This window comes from Pleurodeles waltl, chromosome 1_2, assembly GCF_031143425.1.
Source record: "Pleurodeles waltl isolate 20211129_DDA chromosome 1_2, aPleWal1.hap1.20221129, whole genome shotgun sequence".
NCBI lineage: Eukaryota > Metazoa > Chordata > Amphibia > Caudata > Salamandridae > Pleurodeles > Pleurodeles waltl.
The window spans coordinates 1,089,904,606-1,089,928,247 of NC_090437.1; the positions used below are offsets into that span (position 1 = coordinate 1,089,904,606).

A 23,642-nucleotide genomic window follows, 5' to 3' on the forward strand; every position below is an offset into this window, starting at 1 on the left:
ACATATGTTCCCCTGCCCCTGTTAGTGCAAGCAGGAAAACTAATGTGTCCAGGGGTGGGTTCCCCAGGACACAGTAACTGAGACGGTCCCAGGGAATATGGCACCCGAGGCTTTTAGCGGCTCAGGGAAGGGAGCCGTTGTAAGAGGCTAGCCTGGTTTGTAGTGGGTATCTAAGGTACTTATACCAGGTCCAGTTATCCCTTATTGGTGAAATGTAGACAGTGTCTAGGAGCCAGGCTCTCTAGGGGTAGTGTGGATGAGCAGCCAAGGCCTAACTAGGAGACATGCAAAGCTCATGCAATACCACTGGAGTCACACAGTACTCACAGACATGAAAGAAAATACTCAGTGTTACCAAAATAAAGGTACTTTATTTTGATGACCGAAATGCCAAAAATACCACAGAGACTATTACTCCTTTAGGAGGTAAGTAATACACAAACTATATAAACTTGTATACAGAAATAGCTGTAAAAACTGTTAGAAAACAGTGCAAATAGTGAAAATCACAATAGTTAGAAATGGGCCTATGGGGAACACACACCATATACTAAGAAGGTGGAATGCGAAAGTCCATTTCCCACCTAGGCAACTGTAGTGAGTAGAGGGGCCCTGGGAGTATCAGAAAACATCAAAGGTAAGTAATAGAACCCACCCCATAGCCCAGGAAAGCAGGATTTAAATCACAGTAACTTTCCTAGAACACACAAGAACACGAGAAAGAAGATATTGCAAGAACCAGAAGAGACTGCAAGACACCAACGATGGATTCTTGGACCTGAAGACCTGTGGAAGAAGGGGATCAAGACCAAGAAGCACTGAAGAGTCCAGGGAGAACAGAAGCCCCTGCTAACCCGTATGAAGGTGCAAAAGAAGAACCAACGGTGAAGAACAATAGTCAGTACTGCACCCAAGAAGACGGATGCGAGTTTCTGGTTGGTGCAGATGATGTCCCACACTGGATGGATGATTTTAGTCTAGCTTGCGTTGCTGGATTCCACCAACAAGCCTTGGCACACGCAATGCTCGCGGGTAGAGGAAAATGGCGCTGCCCGGGACCAGGATGGACCTGGTGGACTCTACCCAGGAGGGGGAGACAGAGGTGGCTCTCAGCAATTCAGAGAGCCCTCTGAAGACCAGGCAGCGCTCACAGGAGTCCCACAGCACGGGGACAAAGAAGGTGCAAAAGTAGGCCGATGCAGCACTACACAAGGGGATCCCACGCCGCCTGAGAACTATGCAGGAGGCTGTGCGTCGCAGGAAGGAGTGCTGGGGGCCGGAGCTGCACGGTGCACAAAGAAGTTCGTGGAAAGATGCCAACAAGCCTTGGCAACTGCAAAACACTCTGTGCAAGGGTGTACTGTCTTGCGCGGGGAGACAAGCTCTTACCTCCACCAAAGTTGGACGTCAGGACCACTTCAGTCCACCACACGTGGTGCTGGATCCATGCACTTTGTCAGGAGACGGGACCCAAGCCACCAGTCGTCGCTGCAGAGGAGTCCCTGCTGAAGCAGGGAAGTGACTCCTTCACTTCCAGGGAGATTCCTTTGTTCTTCTGGTGCAGGCTGAAGACTGGCTGTCCTCTGAGGATGCACAACCTGGAAACAGTTGCAGTTGCTGGCAGGAGCTGAAGATACAATGTTGCAGAAGTCGTCTTTGCTTCTTTGTTGCAGTTGTAGAGTTCCTGGAATGTCCAGATGCAGTTTCTTCGGTAAGAAGGTGAAGTAAAGGATGAAGTGATTCCTGCTGGAGCCTTGCAATCCGAATCCGAAGAGCCACCAAAGAGAGAGACCCTAAATAGCCCTGAAGGGGGATTGGTCCGCTACACAGGTAAGCACCTATCAGAGGAGAGCTCTGACGTTAGCTGCTGGCATTGGCCACTCAGGTGCTCCCAGAGTTCCCTGCCACCTTGGAATTCAAGATGGCAAAACCCAGGGACCCTCTGGAGGAGCTCTGAGCACTACCTCTGGGGTGGTGATGGACAGGGGAGTGGTCACTCGCCTTTCCTTTGTCCAGTTTCGAGCCAGAGCAGGGACTGGGGGTCCCTGAACCGGTGTAGACTGGATTATGCAAGAAGGACACCATCTGTGCCCTTCAAAGCATTTCCAGACGCTCTGAAAGGCTACCCCTCCCATGCCTGTAACACCTATTTCCAAGGGAGAGGGTGTAACATCCCTCTCCCAAAGGAAATCCTTTGTTCTGCCTTCCTGGGCTTGAGCTGCTCAAGCAACAGCAGGGCAGAAACCTGTCTGTGAGGAGGCAACAGCTGGGGCTGCCTGGAAAACCTCAGAAGGCTGTAATGGCAGTACTGGGTGTCCTCTAAGGAGCCCCCAGAGTGCATGGAATCATACATCCAATGCTTGCAAAAGCCTTGGGGTATTGTTCCAACATGTTTAATACCAAACATGGCCATATTCGAAGTTACCATTGTGAAGCTGTACATAGGTGGTGACCTATGTCCAGTGCATGCGTAAAATGGCGTCCGGGAAAATGGTCATGGAGGTCATGGGAGCATCTCTGCTAGTGCAGGGGTGCCCTCACACACAGGTACTCTGCACCCGGCCTTCAGGGTTGGAAGGCCTGCAATATGGGTGACTTATAAGTGACCTAGTGCACTGCAAATGGCAGTAAAAGGGTGCATGCACTGTTTCACACAGGCTGCAATTGCAGTCCTGTAGAAGCCTTTGTATGGGCTCCCTATGGGTGGCAAAAGAAATGCTGCAGCCCATAGGGATCCCCTGGAACCCCAAAGCCCTGGGTATCTAGGTACCATATACTAGGGACTTACAAGGGGGGGACCAGTTTGCCAATTTTGGGTGAAATACTGGGCTACCAGCATGCAGTGACAACATCTGGAGGAGAGAGAGCATAATCACTGGGGTCTGGTTAGCAGGATTCCAGTGAACATAGTCAAACACACTGACAGGCAGAAAATGGGGGTAACATGCCAAAAAGAGGGTACTTTCTTACAGCTGTGCAGCCCCCTCCCTTTAAACTTGATTTCATCCCCGGTGGGTGGGGTCCCTGGGACCTAGAAATGATTGGGAAGGAGAGCCACATGGTCCCTCTCCCTTTTGTATCACATTTCAGCAGCAGGGGATGAGGTACGCACACTCCTTCACCTTACTAAAGGTATTTGGCCCGAGGGATGAGGTCCCTGGAGTCCAAAATGGGCTCGGGGAGGGGGTCCCACTCGCCCCTCCCTCCCCAATTTTTTTTAAAAAAAATGGCAGGCCTCCATTTTTTTTCTTGCCTCAATCCCACAGGACTGTGGCAAAAACTGCAAATTAGGACATAGCCCTGGGGGGAACCTCTGCCCCTATATGCCCCCCCACCATAATTCTGACCGGGGCAGGGCATCCCTGCCCTCCTCCTTCATATTAATTTCATTTTACAACTTCAGTGCAGGAGGCAAAGCCTCCGAGTCCTGTAGTGGGTGCCACCAAATTTTTTTTCATGTTGCTGGCAGCCAATCACAATGCTCACTCCCATGGCAGTATGATTCTCACAGGAGTGAATTCGCCCAAGGAAAAAAAAAGCTCCCTTGGCCAATCGGAAAGCTCTGTTTTTGAACAGGCACTCCTGCAAGACTCTCGCAGGAGTCCCTCGGACCAAACTGTCCAGACATGTAAATACATTTAAACCTTGATTTCTCAAAACCTAAACTACAGAACAGATTTACACCAAATCACAAAAGGCACAATCTGTGAACCAAGATTTACACCTTCCTGCCAAATATACTGTAATTCCGTTAATCAGTATTTGGGATACTGGTTCTTAAAGAAGTCTATGGAAAATGCATGGGGATTTTGCATTTTGAGACACCAGTTTTATTTCAGCCCCGCCCCCCCCTTTACGGACCACCCCAAAACCTTTCATGCACAAAGTAGGCAAATAAGAGCACTTTTTGGTAAAGTTTTGTGAGGATTCATCAAACAAGGCCAAAGTTAAAAGCAAAACAAAAAAGGCATTTCCTCTGAAAACACTGGCCGAACTAACTACACAGCGGCAACCACCACTGTGTAATATATATACATACACAACTTGGTGCCAACGTTAGGCAAACCAAATACGTACTCAGGACTTCGAAGTGCCAATGTTTTAATTTCAAATAAAGCAGCTCAGTGATGCTTTTCACCTCCAAGGTCTTGCTCACAAGCAAGTTGCAGATTTATGACAGCGGGTATTGCCCCTGGCGCAACATAACACCCCATGGAGAGTGGGCGAGTGAAAGTGGAGCGCTGTGAGATATATGTGTGTGTGTGTGTGCGCGCGCGTGTATATATATATATATATATATATATATATATATATATATATATATATACATATATATATATATACATATATATATATATATCTTAATTAATATTGCCTAATTTATCAACTACTATTTAAATTTCTTTTTATTTTCCTAGGCAATGATTGCATTTATTGAATTTTGGATATTGTTATGATCTTTTTGGAACCTAATGTGTATTCTGTTTGTTATATGGGATATATTTAAAGTCTTTGTTACTCATTCTTTTTGTATATTGAAAAATCAATAAAATTATTTGAAACTTAAAAAAAAAAAATAGGTGTTCATTATCACAATGGCTGTGTACTGACCGCCACTGGCGGTAATTACCGCCAAACTATGACCATGGCAGTGAGATCGCCCATAGACAGCAAATGTACCACACCAAAGGGCGTTAACACCAACTACAGCCAGGCAGAAGTCAAGGTACCGGCCACGATATTATGACATAGCGAACCGCCAGGATTTCTGGGATGGTAGCAATGCCATCAAAAGTCTGGCAGAAACAAATCGCAGAAAAGGAAAGACTCACCTTCAGGAACATACAGGATTCTGCGGCCGCCATGGAACCGGAACTTCAAGTCTTCCCAATGCTCTACCACGACATGGCCGTCCTGGATCACCAATGCAGATGAAGACAACAACGGTAAGTACAGCCACCTAGCACACAAAGGAGGGAGGGAGGAAAAGGAGAGTGACACACACACACCATAAACACACACACATAACCCGCTGCAGAGTAAATCGACTGTAACAGGACCCACAAGCAAAGAATGCAAGGACACATACCTGTAGTACAAACACTGTAATTTACTGCCAACAGCCACCATAATGAATAATGAATTTGCAATGTACACATCAATGTACAGATTGGGCCAATGGCCATTCCAAAGTATCAAAGGGCCACATGGCATCGTCCAAGCCCCAACTTGACTCCTGACATCATCCGGACTCCACTGTTCAGGGGCATCCTTTTGGAAATCGGCAGGCTCCTCAGGGGGGCAAGGGGGCTTGGGAGCACCTCAGCTGTAGTGGGTCTCATGCCCACTGTCCCTGGAAGGGAGTCCTAGGCCACAGTCCCTGGAGGGGAGTCCTAGGCCACAGTCCCTGGAGGGGAGTCCTAGGCCACAGTCCCTGGAGGGTGGCCTACGTGGCTTCTAGTGGTGGATGGGTATCCTTGCTTCAGCTGGAGGAGGGGTATCCCTGCCCTCAGGTGGTGGAGGGGTATCCTTGCACTCAGGTGGTGGAGGGGTATCCTTGCACTCAGGTGGTGGAGGGGTATCCTTGCCCTCAGTTGGTGAAGGGGGATCCTTGCCCTCAGGTGGTGAAGGTGGTCCTTGCCCTCAGGTGGTGGAGGGGGATCCGTGCCCTCAGGTGGTGGAGGGGGGATCCTTGGCTTCTTTCCTATAACGGTGCCCCTTGGCCTTGGTCATGTGACTTGTGTCCTTGCCTCCAGGTCTAGGGGGTGCCTCCACTAACCCCGTCCTCTGTCCCTTAGGTTTTGCCACCCTAGACCTCCGTTTTTGAGTTGTGTTCTTGCTGGGAGCGACTGCCGTCCCAGGTCTGCTGAATTTGGGAGCAGGTGCATGGACAGGGTGCATGTGGGAGGTGGATGGCTGTTGGGGGTCTGAGTGTGAGCGTTTGTGTTTCTTTGGAGGGGGGACAGACAGGGTGGGAGAAGACAAACAGGATGTGTGGATGGATGTTGTGGTGGTGTCTGCAAATGAGGTGGGTGTGCTGCATGAGGTGGTGATGGTGGTGGCGGCCGCAACTGCACATGTGGTGTGTGGGGTGCATGACTGCTCTTGTAGTGTCTGTGGGCACGGGTGTACATGTGGCAGGGTCTGGGAATGTTGATGCAGTGCATGCAGGTGTGAGTACGGCTGTGACTGTGAGTAAGGAGGAGGGGGAGACAGTGGAGGCAGTGGATGTTGTTGTGTGTGCAACTGTCTGTGTAAGTGCTTGTGGCTTAAAGTTTGGTGCCTATGTTTGTCTGTGCCACTCTTGTGTGATGTTTTGTGTGCATGCTTGACTGTATGTGTGCATGGGAAGGATGGGGCTGAGGAGACTGGGACCTGGAAGTGGTAGTTGGAGGGGGGACGGTAAGACCAGGGACACTGGCTGCCATCAGAGAGGAAGCCAAAGCCTGAAACGATCCCTGTAGGGTCGCCAAGCCACCGTGAATGCCCTCCAGGAAGGCATTGCATTGCTCCATCTGGGATGCGAGCCCCAGGATGGCATTCACTATGGTTGACTGCCCTACAGAGATGCATCTCAGGAGGTCAATATCCTCCTCACTGAGGGCAGCAGGACTGACTGGGGCAGGGCCTGAGGTGCCTGGGGGTGAAGGAGAATCCCACCCTCCTGGGTGAGCAGGCATGGGCAGCTGGGGGGGGGGTGCTACTGGGAGGGTGGTGCTGGTAAGGGGGGTGGCGGCTGTACCTGTAGCGGTTCCATATGTGACCACCACCACCAGGGAGCACCCATCAGAGGATGTTTCAGAGTCAGTATTGTCACCTCCTGTCCCCGCCGTGGTGCTCCCCTCAGCCTCAGTCCCACTGGTCCCCTCGGGGTCGGTGAACTCTGTCTCTTGGGTTCCGTGGGCTGCAGCTCCCACACACGCCAGTGCCCCTGCTCCTTCGCCAGATGATGCTAATGCACACATGGACAAGATGACAGAAGAAAATAGGGGGGTTAGAAAGGGAGCACTGGGTCAATTACAGCACCAACACCACAGATGGCATACACATCACCTTCATACACAGGGACCAAGACTGAGCAGTATGCACCGCACTGGCATCCCATTGGCCAGGTAGCACAGCAGGGTGAGAGCCAAACACTGCCATCTTCACCCCTCCTGGGACCTACTAAGCCCTGTCTGACATCGAATGCCACCTAGCTAGCTATCCAGATTTTGCTATTCACCCATTAACCCTGAGCTGGACCACGCAGGAATGTATGAGCTGGCATAAAGGGGCATCCACTGACTAAAACCCACCACCAGAATCCCATGGCAGGCAACAAAGATGGATGTCACACACACTAGACTTACCCCCAGGTGGCTGCTATGATGCCCTCAAGCACCCATACAGCTCTGGATAGGCCACTGCCAATATGCAGGCCATCAGGGGGGTCAGGTTCCGATGGGCACCCCTTCCTCGTTAGGAGGCCGTCCCCAGCTGGGCCTCTGTTGTCTTCCGAGCCCAGCATCTCGTTTCCTGCAGTGGATGCTCTGTCGGCTATAAACCCCCAGGGTCAGCACCTCCTTAGCGATGGCACTCCACAAGCCCTTCTTCTGATGGGTGCTGACCTGCAGGGAAAACACAAACAGAGGGACACCATGAATACGAATATCCAGCCTGTCACACACATTTCCCCTCAATGACACACACATCACCTGGAGCCCTGCATGTACACTACGACCAGCCATACCCCCCACCCAAATGACACACTGCCAGCACACACACATCTCCATGCAGTCTTATCGCCTGCAACGTCCCAATGGTGTACTCACCTGTTGGTCTGGAGGCCCATACAGCTGTCCATACAGGGGTAGGACCCCATCCACCAGGCGCTCTAACTTCTCCGAAGTGAAAGCAGGGGCCCTTTCCCCTGTCACATGGGCCATGGCAGGTTCCAGACATAGGTCACAGCAGCACACGCAGTGGAGGTGTTGTCCTGTGGAAAGTCAGGAATCAAGTGAGGTAATAGTCAGAAAATAGCAGTCACGTCCGCAGCGGTGTACATCGTCACCGCCGCCAGTGATCCTCATTGGATACTGTACTACATAGAGACCCATTTTAGCCAATGAGGAATTGCACGGCGGTGCAAGACTGCCTTCCGCCATGACGTCCGACACCGGGGAAGTGACATCACTTCTACTGTCCCTACATACAGGACAGGCTGTCACCATGTCATAGTGCTGGTACACAATTTTAGAATGAAAACTGCGTCATTGCTGTTGGTTGTACATACATAGCCATTTACATTGTCCAGTTACATACATGCTTTAAGTACACTGCAGTAGTGGTTCCATTTTTCATTTTGTCACCCCCTTCTCACTCTTGTGTCCCTTAGGGACCTACCACTGCGGAGAAATAGGAGGAGGAGTCAAGCCTCCGTGTACAGACCCCTTGTGGACTTAGCTAACCTGGAGGACAGACACATAATACTCACCTATAGACTGGACAGGGCCACAATAACACAGATGTGTGCCCAACTGAAGCCTGATCTGATATCTGATATCCATCATGCCAGTGGGATCCCCCCTCTTGTGCAGGTCCTATCAGTGCTCCATTTCCTAGTAACTGGCTCTTTCCAAGTGACAGTGGGCTTGGCTGCAGGAATGTCATAGCCAATGTTCTAAATAGCTGGCAAGGGTTTTGGTTGCCTTGCTCAAACGCATGTGCAACTACATCTCTTTCCCCCATGTGGAATATTTTCCCACTTTGAAGGCTGGATTCTATGCAATGGGACATTTTCCAAATGTTATTGGGGCCACTGACGGAACACATGTAGCATGTGTCCCCCCCGGGCCAATGAACAGGTGTGCAGGAATAGGAAGAGTTTCCACTCACGTCACTGCAAAGTATCCTTGGTCAGTGCATGACGCCTTCGTCCTGAGGAATAGCAGCATCCCACAACTATGGCACAACTACAGAGGCACAGAGTGTGGCTTATTGGTAAGCCTGAATCCCCACCCAATGTATGTCAGTGTATGCCTTCAGGAGTCATCCCACATGCCATTGTGCAAGCCTAATGTTTGTCCCTCACTTCTTGCAGGTGACTTTGGCTACCCAATCCTGTCTTGGCTCTTGACCCCTGTATGGAATCTGAGGACAGGGGTTGAGAATAAGTATAATGATGCTCATGGGGATACCAGGAGGATTATTGCGAGTACCTTCGGTCTCCTAAAGGCCAGGTTCAGGTGCCTCATCTGAAAGGCGGATGCCTCTGCTACTCCCCTGAGAAGGTGTGCCAGATAGCTGTTGTATGCTGCATGTTGCACAATGTGGCCATCAGACGACATGTGCCTTATTTGCAGGTGGAGGAGGGTGAAAATGCTCCTGTGCCAGCAGTGGACCCTGAGGACAGTGAGGAGGAGGAAGAGGACAACAGGACATCTGTTATACGGCAGTTCTTCCAATGACACACAGGCAAGACAGTAGAACTGACCATTCCTCTAATAAATTATTTTTCTGTGTGGCTGTAGCATGTTGGCAGACACTTCCTTAGCATCCCAACTGACTTTCACATATGCCTTCCTATTTTGCAGATGTTGGTGTGGTTACAACTGCATACTGATGTGATGACTACAAACTGCTACAGGCCATTTTTTGGATGGTATCACAAAGTTCTGGACAGTTGCACAGGATGGTACAGTTCAATACATTGCACATTTTAGATAAAGCACTATTACTCAAGTTGTGTTCAAGGGTGTTTATTGAAGTGAAAATTATGAAGGAATAGTGCAATGGAATGGGGTGATGGTAGAGGAAAGTCCAAAGTATTGGTCCAGTCTGTTTGTTGCACAGGTCCACTGTCCAAGGGGTCACAGGAAGGGGAGCAATGGCAGTTCAAAGTGGACAAGGTGACACAGTGGAACACAAGGGGGACATTCAGGTGGGTCTCATTTCCTGGCGGTGGTCTTGGTAAGTGTCTCTGATGTCTGTCTTGGTCGCAGGGAACGTTTGCTGGGTGGTTCAGCTTCTGCAGGGGGAGGGGTGCTGGTGGCCTGTGGGTCCTCTGGCAGGACCTCCTGTCCACTAGCTGCAGCAGATGTGGAGGGCTGGTCAGTAGACTGGCTAGTGGAAGGGACCCACTGGTGTGATGTGTAGTCCCTCATGATGTTGGCCATTTCACCCAGCACCCCTGCTATGGAGACCATGGTGGTGTTGAAGGCCTGCAATTCTTTCCTGGCCTCCTGGTGGTGTTCCTCCTGCAGCCACTGGTTCGCCTGCATGATCACCTGACCCATCTTGTCCTGGGATTGTTGGTAAGCCTCCAGGACATTGGTGAGTGCCTCTTGGACAGTTGGTTCCCTGGGCCTGTCCTCCCCCTGGTGCACAGCTGTCCTACGAGTGTCCCTGGCCCCCTCTGCCTGTGTCCCCTGAACGGTGTGCCCACTCCCACTAACCCCAGGACCCTGATTGTCTTGCCTGTGAGATATGGACTGGGTCTCTGTACAGGTGGGCACACTGCTGACTGACATGCCCTGGGGACAGAGGTCTGGGGAGGCTGGGTGGCTGCTGTGGTGTTGGATACTGGAGGGAGGGTTCTGTGGTTGACTGGGTGTGGGCTGGGGTATCCGACTGGCCAGTGGTCCCTGATGGGCCAGGGAGTTCATCTAGATCCAGAACTCCAGAGTTGCTGTCATCACTGGGGCATTTTCTGGTAGGGGACTGGGTAGCCGTGGCACCTTCTCCACGCTGATATTGGCTAGGGCACCTGTGGGGATGTAAGTGGTGTATTATGCTACATGTCTATGACATATTCTGCATCCCTACCTTCCCCTATATTGTTGCTGTTGTCCTGCCCCCTTTGTTTGTGTATGGTGATGTATTGTGGGATTGTAAGTTCCCCATGCGGTGCATGCCTTGGTGGTGGGTGTACATGCAGGGCTGGGAGTGATGTCGGGAACCGGATGGCGGTAGGGGGGGTCGCGGGGCCCCTGGGGGCCCCTGCAGTGCCCATGCCACCGGCATGGGCACTGCAGGGGCCCCCGTAAGAGGGCCCCTAAATGTATTTCACTGTCTGCTGCGCAGACAGTGAAATACGCGACGGGTGCAACTGCACCCGTCGCACGGCTTCCACTCCGCCGGCTCGATTCCGAGCCGGCTTCATCGTGGAAGCCTCTTTCCCGCTGGGCTGGCGGGCAGCCTGAAGGCGGCCGCCCGCCAGCCCAGCGGGAATGTCAGAATTACCGCCGCGGTCTTTCGACCGCGGAACGGTAACCTGACGGCGGTACTTTGGCGGGCGGCCTCCGCCGCCCGCCAAGGTCAGGATGAGGGCCTATGTGTTTATCTCGAATATGTCTTAATAAACCTTGTCAAGAACATACTAAGACAATGTTCAACTGTATTATTAGATGAACACACGGCCAGTGTGTCTTTAATAAATGTATTATGCCCTCCTTGAACGCACCACACTTCATAACTGCAATACTGCTCACTAGCAGCATTCTCTCTATAAGGCTAACTGCAAAGTCTACACTAATGGTCCAAGTCACTAAACTCGGAATGAAAAAGTTGGACATTTGCTGGTAGTACTACTTCTCCGTTTGGATCAAATGTGTTTTTTCAATTTGCAGACATCCAGGAGTACACCACAAATACAATGACAGTTGTATACTTCTGGAGTATATGTATAATATTTACATATGCAGAAATGTAATTCTTTTTCCATAAAATGCCTCACAACTTCTCTCTAAAAATGTTGCCTAATTCCCAAGAATATATTGCTGAAGCCCTTCAATTAATGTTTCTATTTTGCTATTACACTTGCTAAATTATTTAAAACATTACTGTTACACGATAAATCATATGATGGCATTTCACATGACAGCTGCACTGGAGGTGGCAGTAAAAAATAACACTGTACTTGCACTAAATTGTGTTTTATCTCTTACAGGATACGTCTAACCGCCTTAAGCAAGAAGTGTCTGAACAGTATGATGAAATGAGACAGAAGTTGAACAAAGATGAAAAAGAGACCATCGAAGTAATAGAAGAAAACTCAAGAATTGCTGTGGGGAAATTAAACAGGGCCATCAAAGAAGGGAATCAGCACTTAGAACAAATTTTCAAATTGATTAAAAGTGCACAAACAGAACTAAGACAAAAATGGACAGACAACACAAAACAGGTTAGAAACCATTGAGCATCACACCAAAGTATAACTGTATGACCAATACATGAAAAAAGTGCATATGTTAGCAATAGGGAATCTATATCCACACTATGGGGTCAATTATGACTTCAGCAAATGAAAAAGGCCGTCTGCTGAAGACCCGACGGTCAGGTTGCTGCCAGTGCGGCAGCCTTCCTGCGGGCCCCATTAAGAGTTTCCTGCTGGGTCAGGGGTGGAACTGTGTTTCTGCCCGCTGGCCCAGTGGTAAACGGCGTACAACATTGACGCTGGCTCGTAACAGAGCTGGCGGCAATGCTGTAGTGCGTAGGGTGCACCAACACCCGTTGCGATGTTCACGGAGCTGGCCATGGGGGCCCATGCACTGCCCAGGCCAACTACTGCCATGTAACCGTCGGCAGAGAAGGGACTCGTAATCCCCAGAGCGCTGCCCTGACGGATTAGGACCACCCGTCCTTCCTGTGGAGGAAATCTGGCAGTGCTGGTGGTCCGACCATGGCGCTACCGCCTCAGTCGTATTGTGGCTGTCGACCACCACACTGGCGGTGGTCCGACCACCACCGCGACCCTGGCGGGTCGGAATTACCCCCTATATCTCTATAATTGGATTATATTCACCATGGAGCAGGTTACCTACCATGCTAACCAACCACATTCACCCAAAGATAGGGATTCAAAAGTACTTTTAAGTATTTATGATAGGGATTCAAAATTACTACTGAGTATTTATAAACAAAATGCCACTTAAAGGATAGTATATTAACCAATACTTTCCATAAAAGAAGTGACTTTGATACCAGACCCAATCTGAGGCGGCATTATTTTCTTCTGAAGGAAGGTATGTTCTGGTAAAGAGGAAGTACATGAAGCATATACGGGGGGGTTCAAAGGAGAAACACACCTCATGTGTTGCTTAATGAGAAACAGATTACCCTCTTTTCACAGACTCTCTGCGACGTCATATAACTTAGCCCCAAAGATACCCTTTAATCATTGTGAATGTGCTTCATTATCTGGTCAGGCACAATCACCTGTAACTCTGTTCTCTCTTTCTTTTAACAGGTGGCTGAACTGAAGGAGCACAGGTAAATATTAAAAAATGTCCATTAACCACATTTTTGCGGAAAAAGCAATCTGAATGTCTATATTTTAGATTTCACACTGGGATTAATTATACAAATAGAAAACTGTAATTGCTTCACAATCTTTCCACGGAAAAACAAGACCAAACCGGGGCCAGATGTACAAATTATTTTAATGGTCACAAACCACTGATTTGCTAAATTGTCGGCTTGAACTAGTTACTAAACCCATTTAAGAGTAGCTAGAGTTACTCGTAAAATGGTCTTAGAAATAGATTAAAGGCCCACAGGATGCCCAAAACTGGTAGGAATGCTCATGTGCATGATTCCCCAATCACAGCGTCTTCGGGTAAGAGTCTAGGATAGAATAGGCTTGTAGAGAGGCCTAACCACGTTCCACTCCCACTTTATGCCCTTAAGGGATAATGAAAAATTCTCTTCAGGCCAAGATAGGTAGGATTTCCTCAGATGGGAAGAGGAGAGTTGCATAACACTGGAAAACATGGTTGAAAGGGGACAAAAATTACCCTTTGAACAGCGTAGATGGGTTTAAGCTACAAGACATAGAATTATTTCCTACAGTACCCACACGAAAAGGAAACCGGGAAACAACAGACCTCGCCTCATTTGAAAAATGTCTCTCAATCACAACATCGAGAGGCTTGTGGTATCCAGGCTGCACCAGCTCCTCAACAGGCCTGACCTTGAGGAAAGGCTTCCATTCCAAGATGCCCCTGGGAGTAAGAGTTTGCATCAGGCTTGATAATGGACCATGGCCATATATATATTAATCAGTGTGGGTACAATTGCCTGCCATGCCGGAGATAGGGATAAGGAAACACTTCAAGAAAATAATACACCGTAGGTACTACACCACTAATAAATTAGGGGCTACGATACACCCACGAGGCACACACTGCTGGAGAGGTTGTGGAGTGGTGGGATCACTAACCTACGTTTTCTGGTCATTAGACGCAGCTATAATCTTTCTGGCATCTGGTTCTTAAAACAACTAACGAGATAAAAACGAGTCCCAGCTGGCAAGTTGCTAAGAAGTAGTGTTGAGGTCACCGTGTGAAGACATTTACCCCTTATTTGGCAGGAAAGGCAACATTTTCTCCCATCTACTCCTGGCAACTAAACAAAGCATTCTGTCACTGTGGAGTACTACCAGGGTGTCTGGGGAGGTGGTGGGATGGGGAGGGTCTAGTGAATTCAGACAAAGAAAAGATTTAAAAAAACTGCATAGGCTGGGAACGTGAATTCAGAAAGCAGTGGAGCCTGCTGTAAGTCTATATGCCCACAAACATTTGATTACTATGCAAGAAATAAAGACACTGGGGGCTAAAACAACACTACTTTGGTCTATCTGACATTGCAATCAATTTATAAGTTCTGGGGTGGGGGACTGAGACTATGCAAAATGTTTCTCTATGCTGTGTTATAAAAATATAATATAAATGTATTTAAACTCATAAATGGATTATGAATCTCTATTTGGAAGGGGCATTTTGGGCAGCCCCTTACAAACTACATTTCTTATCCCTATGTATCAATGGTTTCTGACTGTAAGAATAGTCTTACAGCATTAAAAAGTTACTGACTTTCAACCTGGGATGGTGCTTGATTTTCAAAATGGAGGGGTTCTTTGTAGACCCCTTACCCTTTGTAAATTGCCGTAAATGCTTCCTAGTGAGTAGGCAGTGTTGCAGGGGCTAGTACCAACTCTCATATAAACTTTTTTTTAAAAGACAACTATTTTTTAAATAAGCCAGTTTACCTTTAAGGATAGCAGGTTATTTAAAAAAAAAAAAAAAAAGTTTTCTTCGTTTAGAAGCAAACACATGTATGTTTTCTGCTGATCTTCCTAGGCCACCATTCCTGTGACCAATCAGAGTGAGTTACAATTTGTGACCTACTTAATGAATATTAATTAGGTAGGGCTGACTGCAACCCATTCGGATTCCTTATATTACAAGCCAACATATTATTGCATATGTCGATTCACAAAGTAAGCTTCTGGTCCAAAAAGTATAATCACAAATTGTAATTTTGGTAATGATAATTAAAATTAGTACTAAGCACACAAAGCACAACCAAACATGTAAGGCAACATAATACAGTAGGAAAATGCGAACTACTGGCTATCAACACTATACAATGTTGGCAAGCAGTACACGATTGGAAACATTCGCACAGTCCTGAAAGCGAAAATATAATATCACAACTAAGCAATTATGAATAGCTAAGTGACCTCAATCACCAGGCTGAAAAATGTAAGACCACAATCTTCCTGCCAAAATTGAGATGCTTTTTTCTGAAGTTGGAAAACTTTAATGTTCATAACCCTAATATTTTGGTACACCTAAAAGCAAGCAAACACAAAGGTAGTCAATAATAGCGTGTATCATATAACCTGCAAATCTCTGAGTTTCTGACACAAGTACCTTCCTGGGAGGTAAGCCCTACCTCCTTATTCCACCCTCCTTAATCCAGGCTTAGTGCTGTCGGTCTCCTAGCGACCTTAGAGCAGAGGCCTCGAAACATTGTTATGCCAAGCCCGCCACCCCCTCAAACCTTCAAAGGTGCAGATCGAGCCAAGGGTAAGAAGGCATAAGAAAAACAAAAGGGTGGCTAGACTGTTGTTGGGTGCAACACGTGCGTGCCTATAATATGAAAAGTATCAATGTCAACAACTGTTGCTTCAAGGGGGGAGAAGAGGCCACCACACACAACACAAAGAAGCAACAAGCTTCAGTCAAACTGTAAACAATCTCCCGAGCTACCCAGACTTGGGTAAGTTACTGTAAAAAGTCCAAAGATTCTTTTATTTTCAGTCTTCTTGATCTTCAGTTTATTCCTGACCAAACATATACAAGGCTTACTATGTCACCGGCATATTCAGACACCACTCTATTAGAAATCATTTAAGACCCTCTTCATATCCCATTCAGACCCCTTTGCACGGCACCACAAACCCTGCCGAAAACCCATTCTAAAACCTCTCTTCAGATGCCCATCCAGAACTCTACTGCAAAGTTTCGAGGTGCTGCCTTATTTAAAATCACAACTAGTATCCATCATTAGACTCCCAGCCAGACTTCTATGCAAAGCTACTTCAGAAAGCTAGATTGTCACAACTCCACCATCAGTGCTACTGGAATAATGCAATTCTGTTTTTGCTATGTTTTCCACAAAATTATGGAATTGCCGTATTTGCCACATAATCAATCATCTGCTTCATAATCAGCATATTTTAACAGAAAAATGTTTCTAGCTCAGACAGATCCAAATGTAAAAAAATGCAGCAACACGTGTTGCCGCACAGTGGAAAATTATTTGCAATGGTTGACTGGTCATCTTTCAGTTACTTATTGTTGTTTTTTGATGTTAGACTCTTACAAGTGAGCTGACCCCTCTGACAGTGCTGCTCTGTACTACTGAGGAGGTCGCACACTCACAAGCATTGGCATCAAGAGGATGTTTTTCATTAGAGGATTTTGCAGCCACTGGGGCACTGGGCTTTGCATCACTAAACTCTTCTACTGCCTTCTACGTGTCTTGAGGGTGCGGGGGCTGGGGCTGCAGTATTCTGTGCCAGTTCCAGACGAGTGGAGCAGCCTTTAAAAACCACTGACATGGCCTAGCGTGCTGTGGCTGACAACCGTGAATGGCTACCTCACTTGCGGAAGGGCAGTGGTCAGCGTGACTCGTAGAGCAGGCAGATCACGTTATTTGGAAGTGAGAGAGGTTAAAGGGTTTGGGGGTTCCAAGTCCATGCTCAAGGAGCGAATCAAGGCTGGATGCCCAGCTTTAATCTTTTCCAGGCCGGAGTAAGACTAGGGGTCCCAATCTGCGCTCTGTATTTTGCCAAGCCAACCTACTTCAGAAACAGTTGTAAAGCTCATCATGTCTGTAAACGTACCCGTAAACCACCGCCATACTCTTTAAATTGCTTGTATCCAAAGCAATTGCAGCCCATAAACTATGTCATCTCTTGCTGGATGTCACACCAGCCCTTTCTCAAAGTAGTGAGATTGGATGAAACATGGTTGTGCTGCCAGGATTATAGTAACAGTCTCAGAGTCACTATGAATCTAAGTGGGTGCCTGCAATTCTCACATATTAGTGGACGTCTGTCTGATGTAGGAGATATGGTTAGTATGTAATCAGGAAAAGTTCCAGACAGAATTCCGTTTTTGAGTTTTTTCCTTTGTTTGTCCCAAAGTCCCACATTATGAGAGGTCCTTTTTTAACATGCTTGGATTTTATGGTTAAAAAAATAAACACCTATTTGGAAAACTGGGCATGTCACAATTAGGCTAGTGATTTGGGTCTTATGCACTGATAATGTAAGTCTGATCAGTAGGAGTAATCATCATGTGCATGCAAACATGCAATTTTGGAGAGTCTGAAGCGGGAGATCCGGTAGTAGGAAGAGAAAGAACAAAATGGTTTCTTACCTGCAGGAGTAGTTTTGCAGCTTGAAGAATTTTCTGGATTCACATGCTGTGCATTATTCCACCATCTAGGGTGGGCCCAGAATTCTCCACCGTCTTAGTAGTCCTCCTTTGCATTCTTGCATTTTTTTTTTTTGGTGTCATCTGTCCCACCATTTGGTGCCTAACCCACCCTCTCCTGATGTCATACGCCCCTGGAAGCTCCTCAATGTGGTCGCCATCTTCAGATTTATTTAGTTTTTTTGCTGCTCCCCATCTTCTGTGGAGGTGAGTGGGTTGCCTCTCAATCTAAAAAAATCTTCAAACTTCAATAAATGTATCATGCCCTTCTGGGGCGATGAGTATCATATGAAACTGTTAGCATTTGTTGATTACTTTGTGTAAAAGAGGGATCGGGAGAAAAGAATAAGCAAATGTCCCTGACCAGTGGCGGTGTGGGTGTCTGGACGCCAAGAATTGGCGTTTTCCGTTTTTTTTTTTTTTCGATCTGCAAACAGATCTATTTCTGGTGTTCTCCATTATTTGAAAATCGGTTTGAGTACTGTTTGATTGAGTTCCCACCCGTGAGAGGAGGGGGCTTACCTCCTGAGCTTTTCCGCCTCGACATTCTCTTTCTCTGGAAGATGAACTGCATTTATGTTTATTTGTCTCCGGGTGGCTCACCTCCAGATTTCCTGGGCTAGTTCTAATAGTACAAAAGATTGTATTCCTACCTGTTTGTTGGAATAGAACATTGTTGTTGTGTTGTTTGAACTAGTTGTGGCCTTCCCCCCCAGCTTTTTCAGAAAGGCTTTTAAGGTGAGGAACAGTGTTTTTAGTTCCAGTACTTTGATATGTTGTGCCGCTTCCTGTTCCTTCCTAACTCCTATGACTTTGAGTTTCTCCATATGAGCTCCCCAACCCATATGTCTCTATGTTAATGGTGCACACTGTGTATAATTGGTATTGCAGCTTTTACGTGTGTGCTATTCCACCATGCTTTCTCCTCTTGTATCTTTTGTGTGAAAACCACAAGATCTTCCCAACTCTCTGTGGCTTCAGACCACTGGCACACTACCCATTCCTGGATTGTTACCATTTGTAGCCTTGCATATGGTATGATAAGAATGCAGGAAAGCAATATGCTGAGTAGTCTCTACTGCTTTCTTTTGTAGAAATTCTTTTACTTTTTGCAGTGGATAGGCCGTTTCTTCCTTTGTGTGGACCATATTATTGGTCCCCTTGCTAGTGGTTGTTTGTTCAGTTCTATGCAATATCCAAATCGTATGGTGTTTAGTATCCATTTGTCTGAGGTCACTTTACTCCACTCTTGTAGGAAGTTTTTTATTCTTCCCTCCACAGGTGTTGAGTGTGAGAGGGGTAGATGGTGTAATGAGTCACTTGTTTGAGGGGGCAGCCGCTCCTCTTTGTGGCTGCGTTCTAACTCTTGCATGTCCCCGAAAGGGCTAGCGTAGTGGTGTTTGGTACTGCCATTGCTGTCCTGACGTGTGTGTTTCACTTGTGCCATGAAAAGCCTCATGTGAGTATGTACTTGAAAAACTTCCTCTGTCCTCTCACAGCTGTTGATCCTCTCTATATGTGTCATTTGAATTGCAGGACCACCATGGACTCTGTAGTATCATTACCCTTCTTTTGTTGCTGAAGGGTATCATCCACCATACTTCCAAAACAGTTGTTCCGCATTGAAAGGCGTGCTGATGATATTCACCTGAATCTCTGTTTTGAAACTTGACACCCTTAGCCAAGCTTGGTAGCATAGGAAAGAATTGGTTTCTAGTTTGGGAAGGAAGCAGTGCCTCTATGAGGAAATATGATTGTGCTTTTTCCACCTCCAGTTGCACACCATATTTTTTCAGCTGCTCTCTTTATCAACTATCTGTACATTGCAATGTCACACGGGGGGAATGGCCTTGACGAATATATGTTGATTCCGTCCTCAGGGGAATCAGTCTTGACGTCCTGCCGCTGAGTCTCCACATAATCAGCCGCCTCGGTTTCATGAAACATACACATGGATTCAGGATCATCTTCCTCAAAGAAGAATTCTTATTCTTCCTCCTCTTCCTGTAGCTCTGGTGTCATAGGGGGTTTAGTTTTTCGGTGATGTCAATTTGTTATCAAAATGAACTCTTTAGTTATGTAATATCGTGGTCGTTTCAGCTTCGAGACACCTCTTTTTTTCCCCTTTGACTTCAATGGCTTGTTCTTCTGCATCAAGTATAAGCATTGATTTCCTATTCGACGTCAAGGCTTCATTCACCGGTTTATCACACAACCCTTTTTTCGGCACCTCCCGACTTTGTCTTTCGACGTCGAGACTTCCCGACTTCGATAGTCTTTCGACATCATCATCTTTTCGGATGTGCGCCGCCTGTGGCGTCCTTGCTTTGGGAAACTCTGCTTGCCTTTGGTCGGTGAGATTTTCAACGCAAAGGCAGCCCTTTGTGATTCTGGGTCGGATGATCGAGACTCTTCCCATCATTTTTTTCTGTGATACTTGGCCCGGCTGCTCCTTGAGTTTACTACGCTCCTTCTTGATGTCGATGATCCTCATCTCAGCATCTGAGCCTTCCCCTTCTGCAACTTTGGCAATGTTATCTTCCTCCTTGCTCGACAACCTAAGGTCTCTCAGCCATGGGTCTTTTTTTGCCCCTGCATGGTGTACTTTGCTTGCTTCTGTTTTCCTCTTGCCTTAAGTCTTTGGCTTGAAATCATTGCAGGCCTCACAGTCGTTGCTCTTGTGGTAAAATGGGAAGCAAAGGTTGCACACTTGATGGCTGTCTTTTTGTGCAAATTTATGATGGCACTTAGAGCAGAACTGGAATGGTGTCTTCTCCATATCACGAGGAACAGGAGGCCTCCTGTCCGGGCATTCTCCAGCTCGCCCTCGATTTGTGATAATCGATGAATGGTTATTTGGTACCTATTTTCAGTGGTCTTCTCTGGTATTCCTTCAACGAACTTCCATCCAACTTCTTCTTTTCGTAAATTGGACAGCCTTCATCTATGCTTCCAGACCAAACAGTGGCAAAAAGAATCTGAAGATTGCAACCATGTGGAAAAGCTTCCAGGGAGTGTGGATGATGTCAGGAGATGCTGGATGAGGCACAAATGGTGGGGCGGTCTAGGGCCCAAAAAAAAACAAGAAAGAGAAAAAGGACTACTAAGATAGTGGGGAATTCCGGACCCAACCACTAGAGAGCGGAATAATGCACAAAAAATCCAGGAAAGATTGACGCTGCAAAATCAGATCTGCCCTTTTGACCTGTTTTGCAGTAAAAAAGGTCCCTTTTCAACGTAGTTTGCCCTTCACCCAAGCTCTAATCTAATCATTCAATAATGAAGTACAACGCCTTGATATGAGTAAGAGATAGCCACCTCTTGGCTGCTCTGCACTGGAGGAAACTGGAACATTCAAAGATTATTACGGGCTTCCCTGATTGACCAAATGGTTTGAACCTGGGCAAATACTTTATTTCACTGGGCCGTCTTTTATTCATTATCACATATAGGAACACATTCAAACTTGTGAATTCTAGATGGTGAAATGTACAAACATGTTTAATAAACTGAACTAAGGTAAACGCATTTAGCAGAGCAGATGTGTTACCAACAGAGGCCCTGGTCGCCCGTCCCAGATGAGAAGCGTGCAGCCACCTACAGACTACTACTTATCTCTCTGCACTGCATGCAACTTAGTTACCCACCCTGCCCAACAACCCGACCGAAGGTGCTATCTTGCTCAGCTTGGCACTAGCGTAAGGATGTCTTCTAGTGGCACAAGAAGTGAGAGTCCAGCAGAGCACAGAAGACGAATGCAGTACAATCATGGGGGGTAATCATGTCTTTTAGAGTGTATTTGAGGAGGTTAAACATATCACATGGCTTAAAAAACAAAATGTATAACTATTTTGGTCTATCATCGGGAGGTAGCCAAGGATAAAACTAACCATGAAACAATTTAAATGAAAGATGATCTTAAATCATGCAGGTAAAATTGATGGGAAAATGCATTTTTTTTCCTTTTATTTTAAACTTTATAAAACTCAATTGATTAATGCAATTCCTGCAGATTGTGTGTGTGCATAAACCAGAGAGAAACAGAACTGAGCCGCGGTTCGTGTCGAGGGGAATAATGACTTCTGTATTCACAGCGCTACGAGATCCTAGACAGCAAATAACGCACTCTTAAGATGCAGCAGTTGTCTTACACGCAGCTGTAGCTTAGTAAACTTTCATTTAAAGGATTTTGCAACAGTTTCAAGATTGTTTTAGTCCCTTGTTGCTCAACAGGGTGTCATTTCTGATATTTATGTCTTTCTGTGCACTTCATGGTTTTACACATACAAAAGTGTCACTCTAAGTGTCACACATTTGGAACTTGAATGTCACACATGATTACACTGAAACAATGAAAATGTCAAACAAGCTGAAGAGCTCTTCAATGGCTGCCTATTAAGGCAGCATGCCCTTTTCAAATCCCTGTCTCTGGTTCACCGTGCTTTGTTTCAAGCCAGTCCTGGCTATATTGCAGACAGATTCCTTCCTTACTTTCCTGCCAGATCCTTGCATTCAGCAGCCTCAAATTAAGATAATGAAGGGAGGCAAGGCATTCTCGTTTCTGCCTGCTAAAGCCTCAACCCAGCTCCCTCTGGACCTCAACATCCATCCTTTGGAGGAAGTCTTCCAAAGGAAGCTGTAAACATGGTTTCTCTCCTCCTTTTTAAGTTTTGGGATTGGGTCAGTCTGCTAGACTTAGGGCTGAGACACTCAGTGATTAGCTATGCACTTTATAAAACAAAAAAACATTTATTCACTCACTAAGCAGTAAACACACAATGAAATATATCGGCATTTACAGAAGAATGCAGATATTCGCACAGCCAATTAGAAGTCTCAAACTGCCTTTATGAACTAGTGTTTTTGCCTGCATGTGGTGCGGTGAGAAGCGAGTTGGCTTCTAATTTCAGTCTTTCTGCCAAGGGTTGCACACATTCTTACATGCAGTCAAGCACTCTGCAATTTCCCCATTCAGCCATTCATGTATTCTTTATCTACCCACCCACTGAGTCATTCTTGCATTTACTCGGCAACACAGCCACACAAAAAAACTAGCCAATCACTGAAGCACTTTCAGATGAAAATAATATACATATTGGCTTTGCCAATGCTTATCCTTCTATGGGTCGAACTCGGACAATGTCATGTAGTGAAGAACAGTTCTCAAATTTTAGAGCTGTTTTAGGCTGTTGACACGAACAAAATATCAATCCTATTTAAACTGTATTCTTTTTGTTTGCCAGGGAGTTTAACAAAAAAACGTTTGCCGGGGAAGAGTTTGAAATCAATAAATCCAAGTTCCAGAAACTTCTCAAACTCCTGAAAAATATTTCAGAAAATCTCCAAGCAAAATTTCTACAGAAATCTTTATTGATGGGTATTGTATTTTTACAACATTGTTTATACATAGCACTTGTAAAGGAAATTTGTAAAGATAACATTAATTATTTTCCTATTTAATTCAAAGTGCATGCGCGCGACAGCTTCCCACGGGCACTCAACCCTACCTGGGTAATACCTTTAATGCAATAAGCCAAAGAAAACATGTTTTTTTCTTTTGTGCATTTATGGCAAACAATATCGTCAACACAGAACCGGTTTACTTTATTTTTTTGATTGGAGCCAGGGAAATGATGTTAATGCTTAAATAAGGTTCATCAATTAAACCACTCCCACATTTAAACAATATAAAAGTGGGGCAAAAGGTGTCAACTTTACAGTTTAATATTCCGGGAGAAGCCGCTCACTGTTGATTCTGGATCTAGATACAACATACTTTCTATTTCATTTTACACACCTTTTAGAAATTGGTAAGTACATTATAACGTGCGGAGTGGGTGTCCTAGAATGACACCAGCTTTCCAGCAATTACAG

At 46.4% G+C, this 23,642-nt stretch overlaps 2 protein-coding genes across 5 annotated transcripts in view; one reads left to right on the forward strand and one right to left on the reverse strand.

Moving 5' to 3' along the window:
- The window catches only part of ZCCHC4 (zinc finger CCHC-type containing 4), a 299,886-nt gene that overhangs the window by 171,639 nt on the left and 104,605 nt on the right, over positions 1 to 23,642 (reverse strand). The gene's annotated exons all lie outside the window — the stretch shown is intronic.
- Positions 1 to 23,642, forward strand: part of LOC138248214 (E3 ubiquitin-protein ligase TRIM69-like) — a 69,170-nt gene that overhangs the window by 42,537 nt on the left and 2,991 nt on the right. For all 3 annotated transcript variants that reach the window (XM_069202156.1, XM_069202155.1, XM_069202154.1), the window contains 3 exons: positions 11,930 to 12,163; positions 13,229 to 13,251; positions 23,012 to 23,145. In XM_069202156.1, the coding sequence (XP_069058257.1) occupies positions 11,930 to 12,163; positions 13,229 to 13,251; positions 23,012 to 23,145 (391 nt within the window). The remainder of the gene's footprint in view (positions 1 to 11,929; positions 12,164 to 13,228; positions 13,252 to 23,011; positions 23,146 to 23,642) is intronic.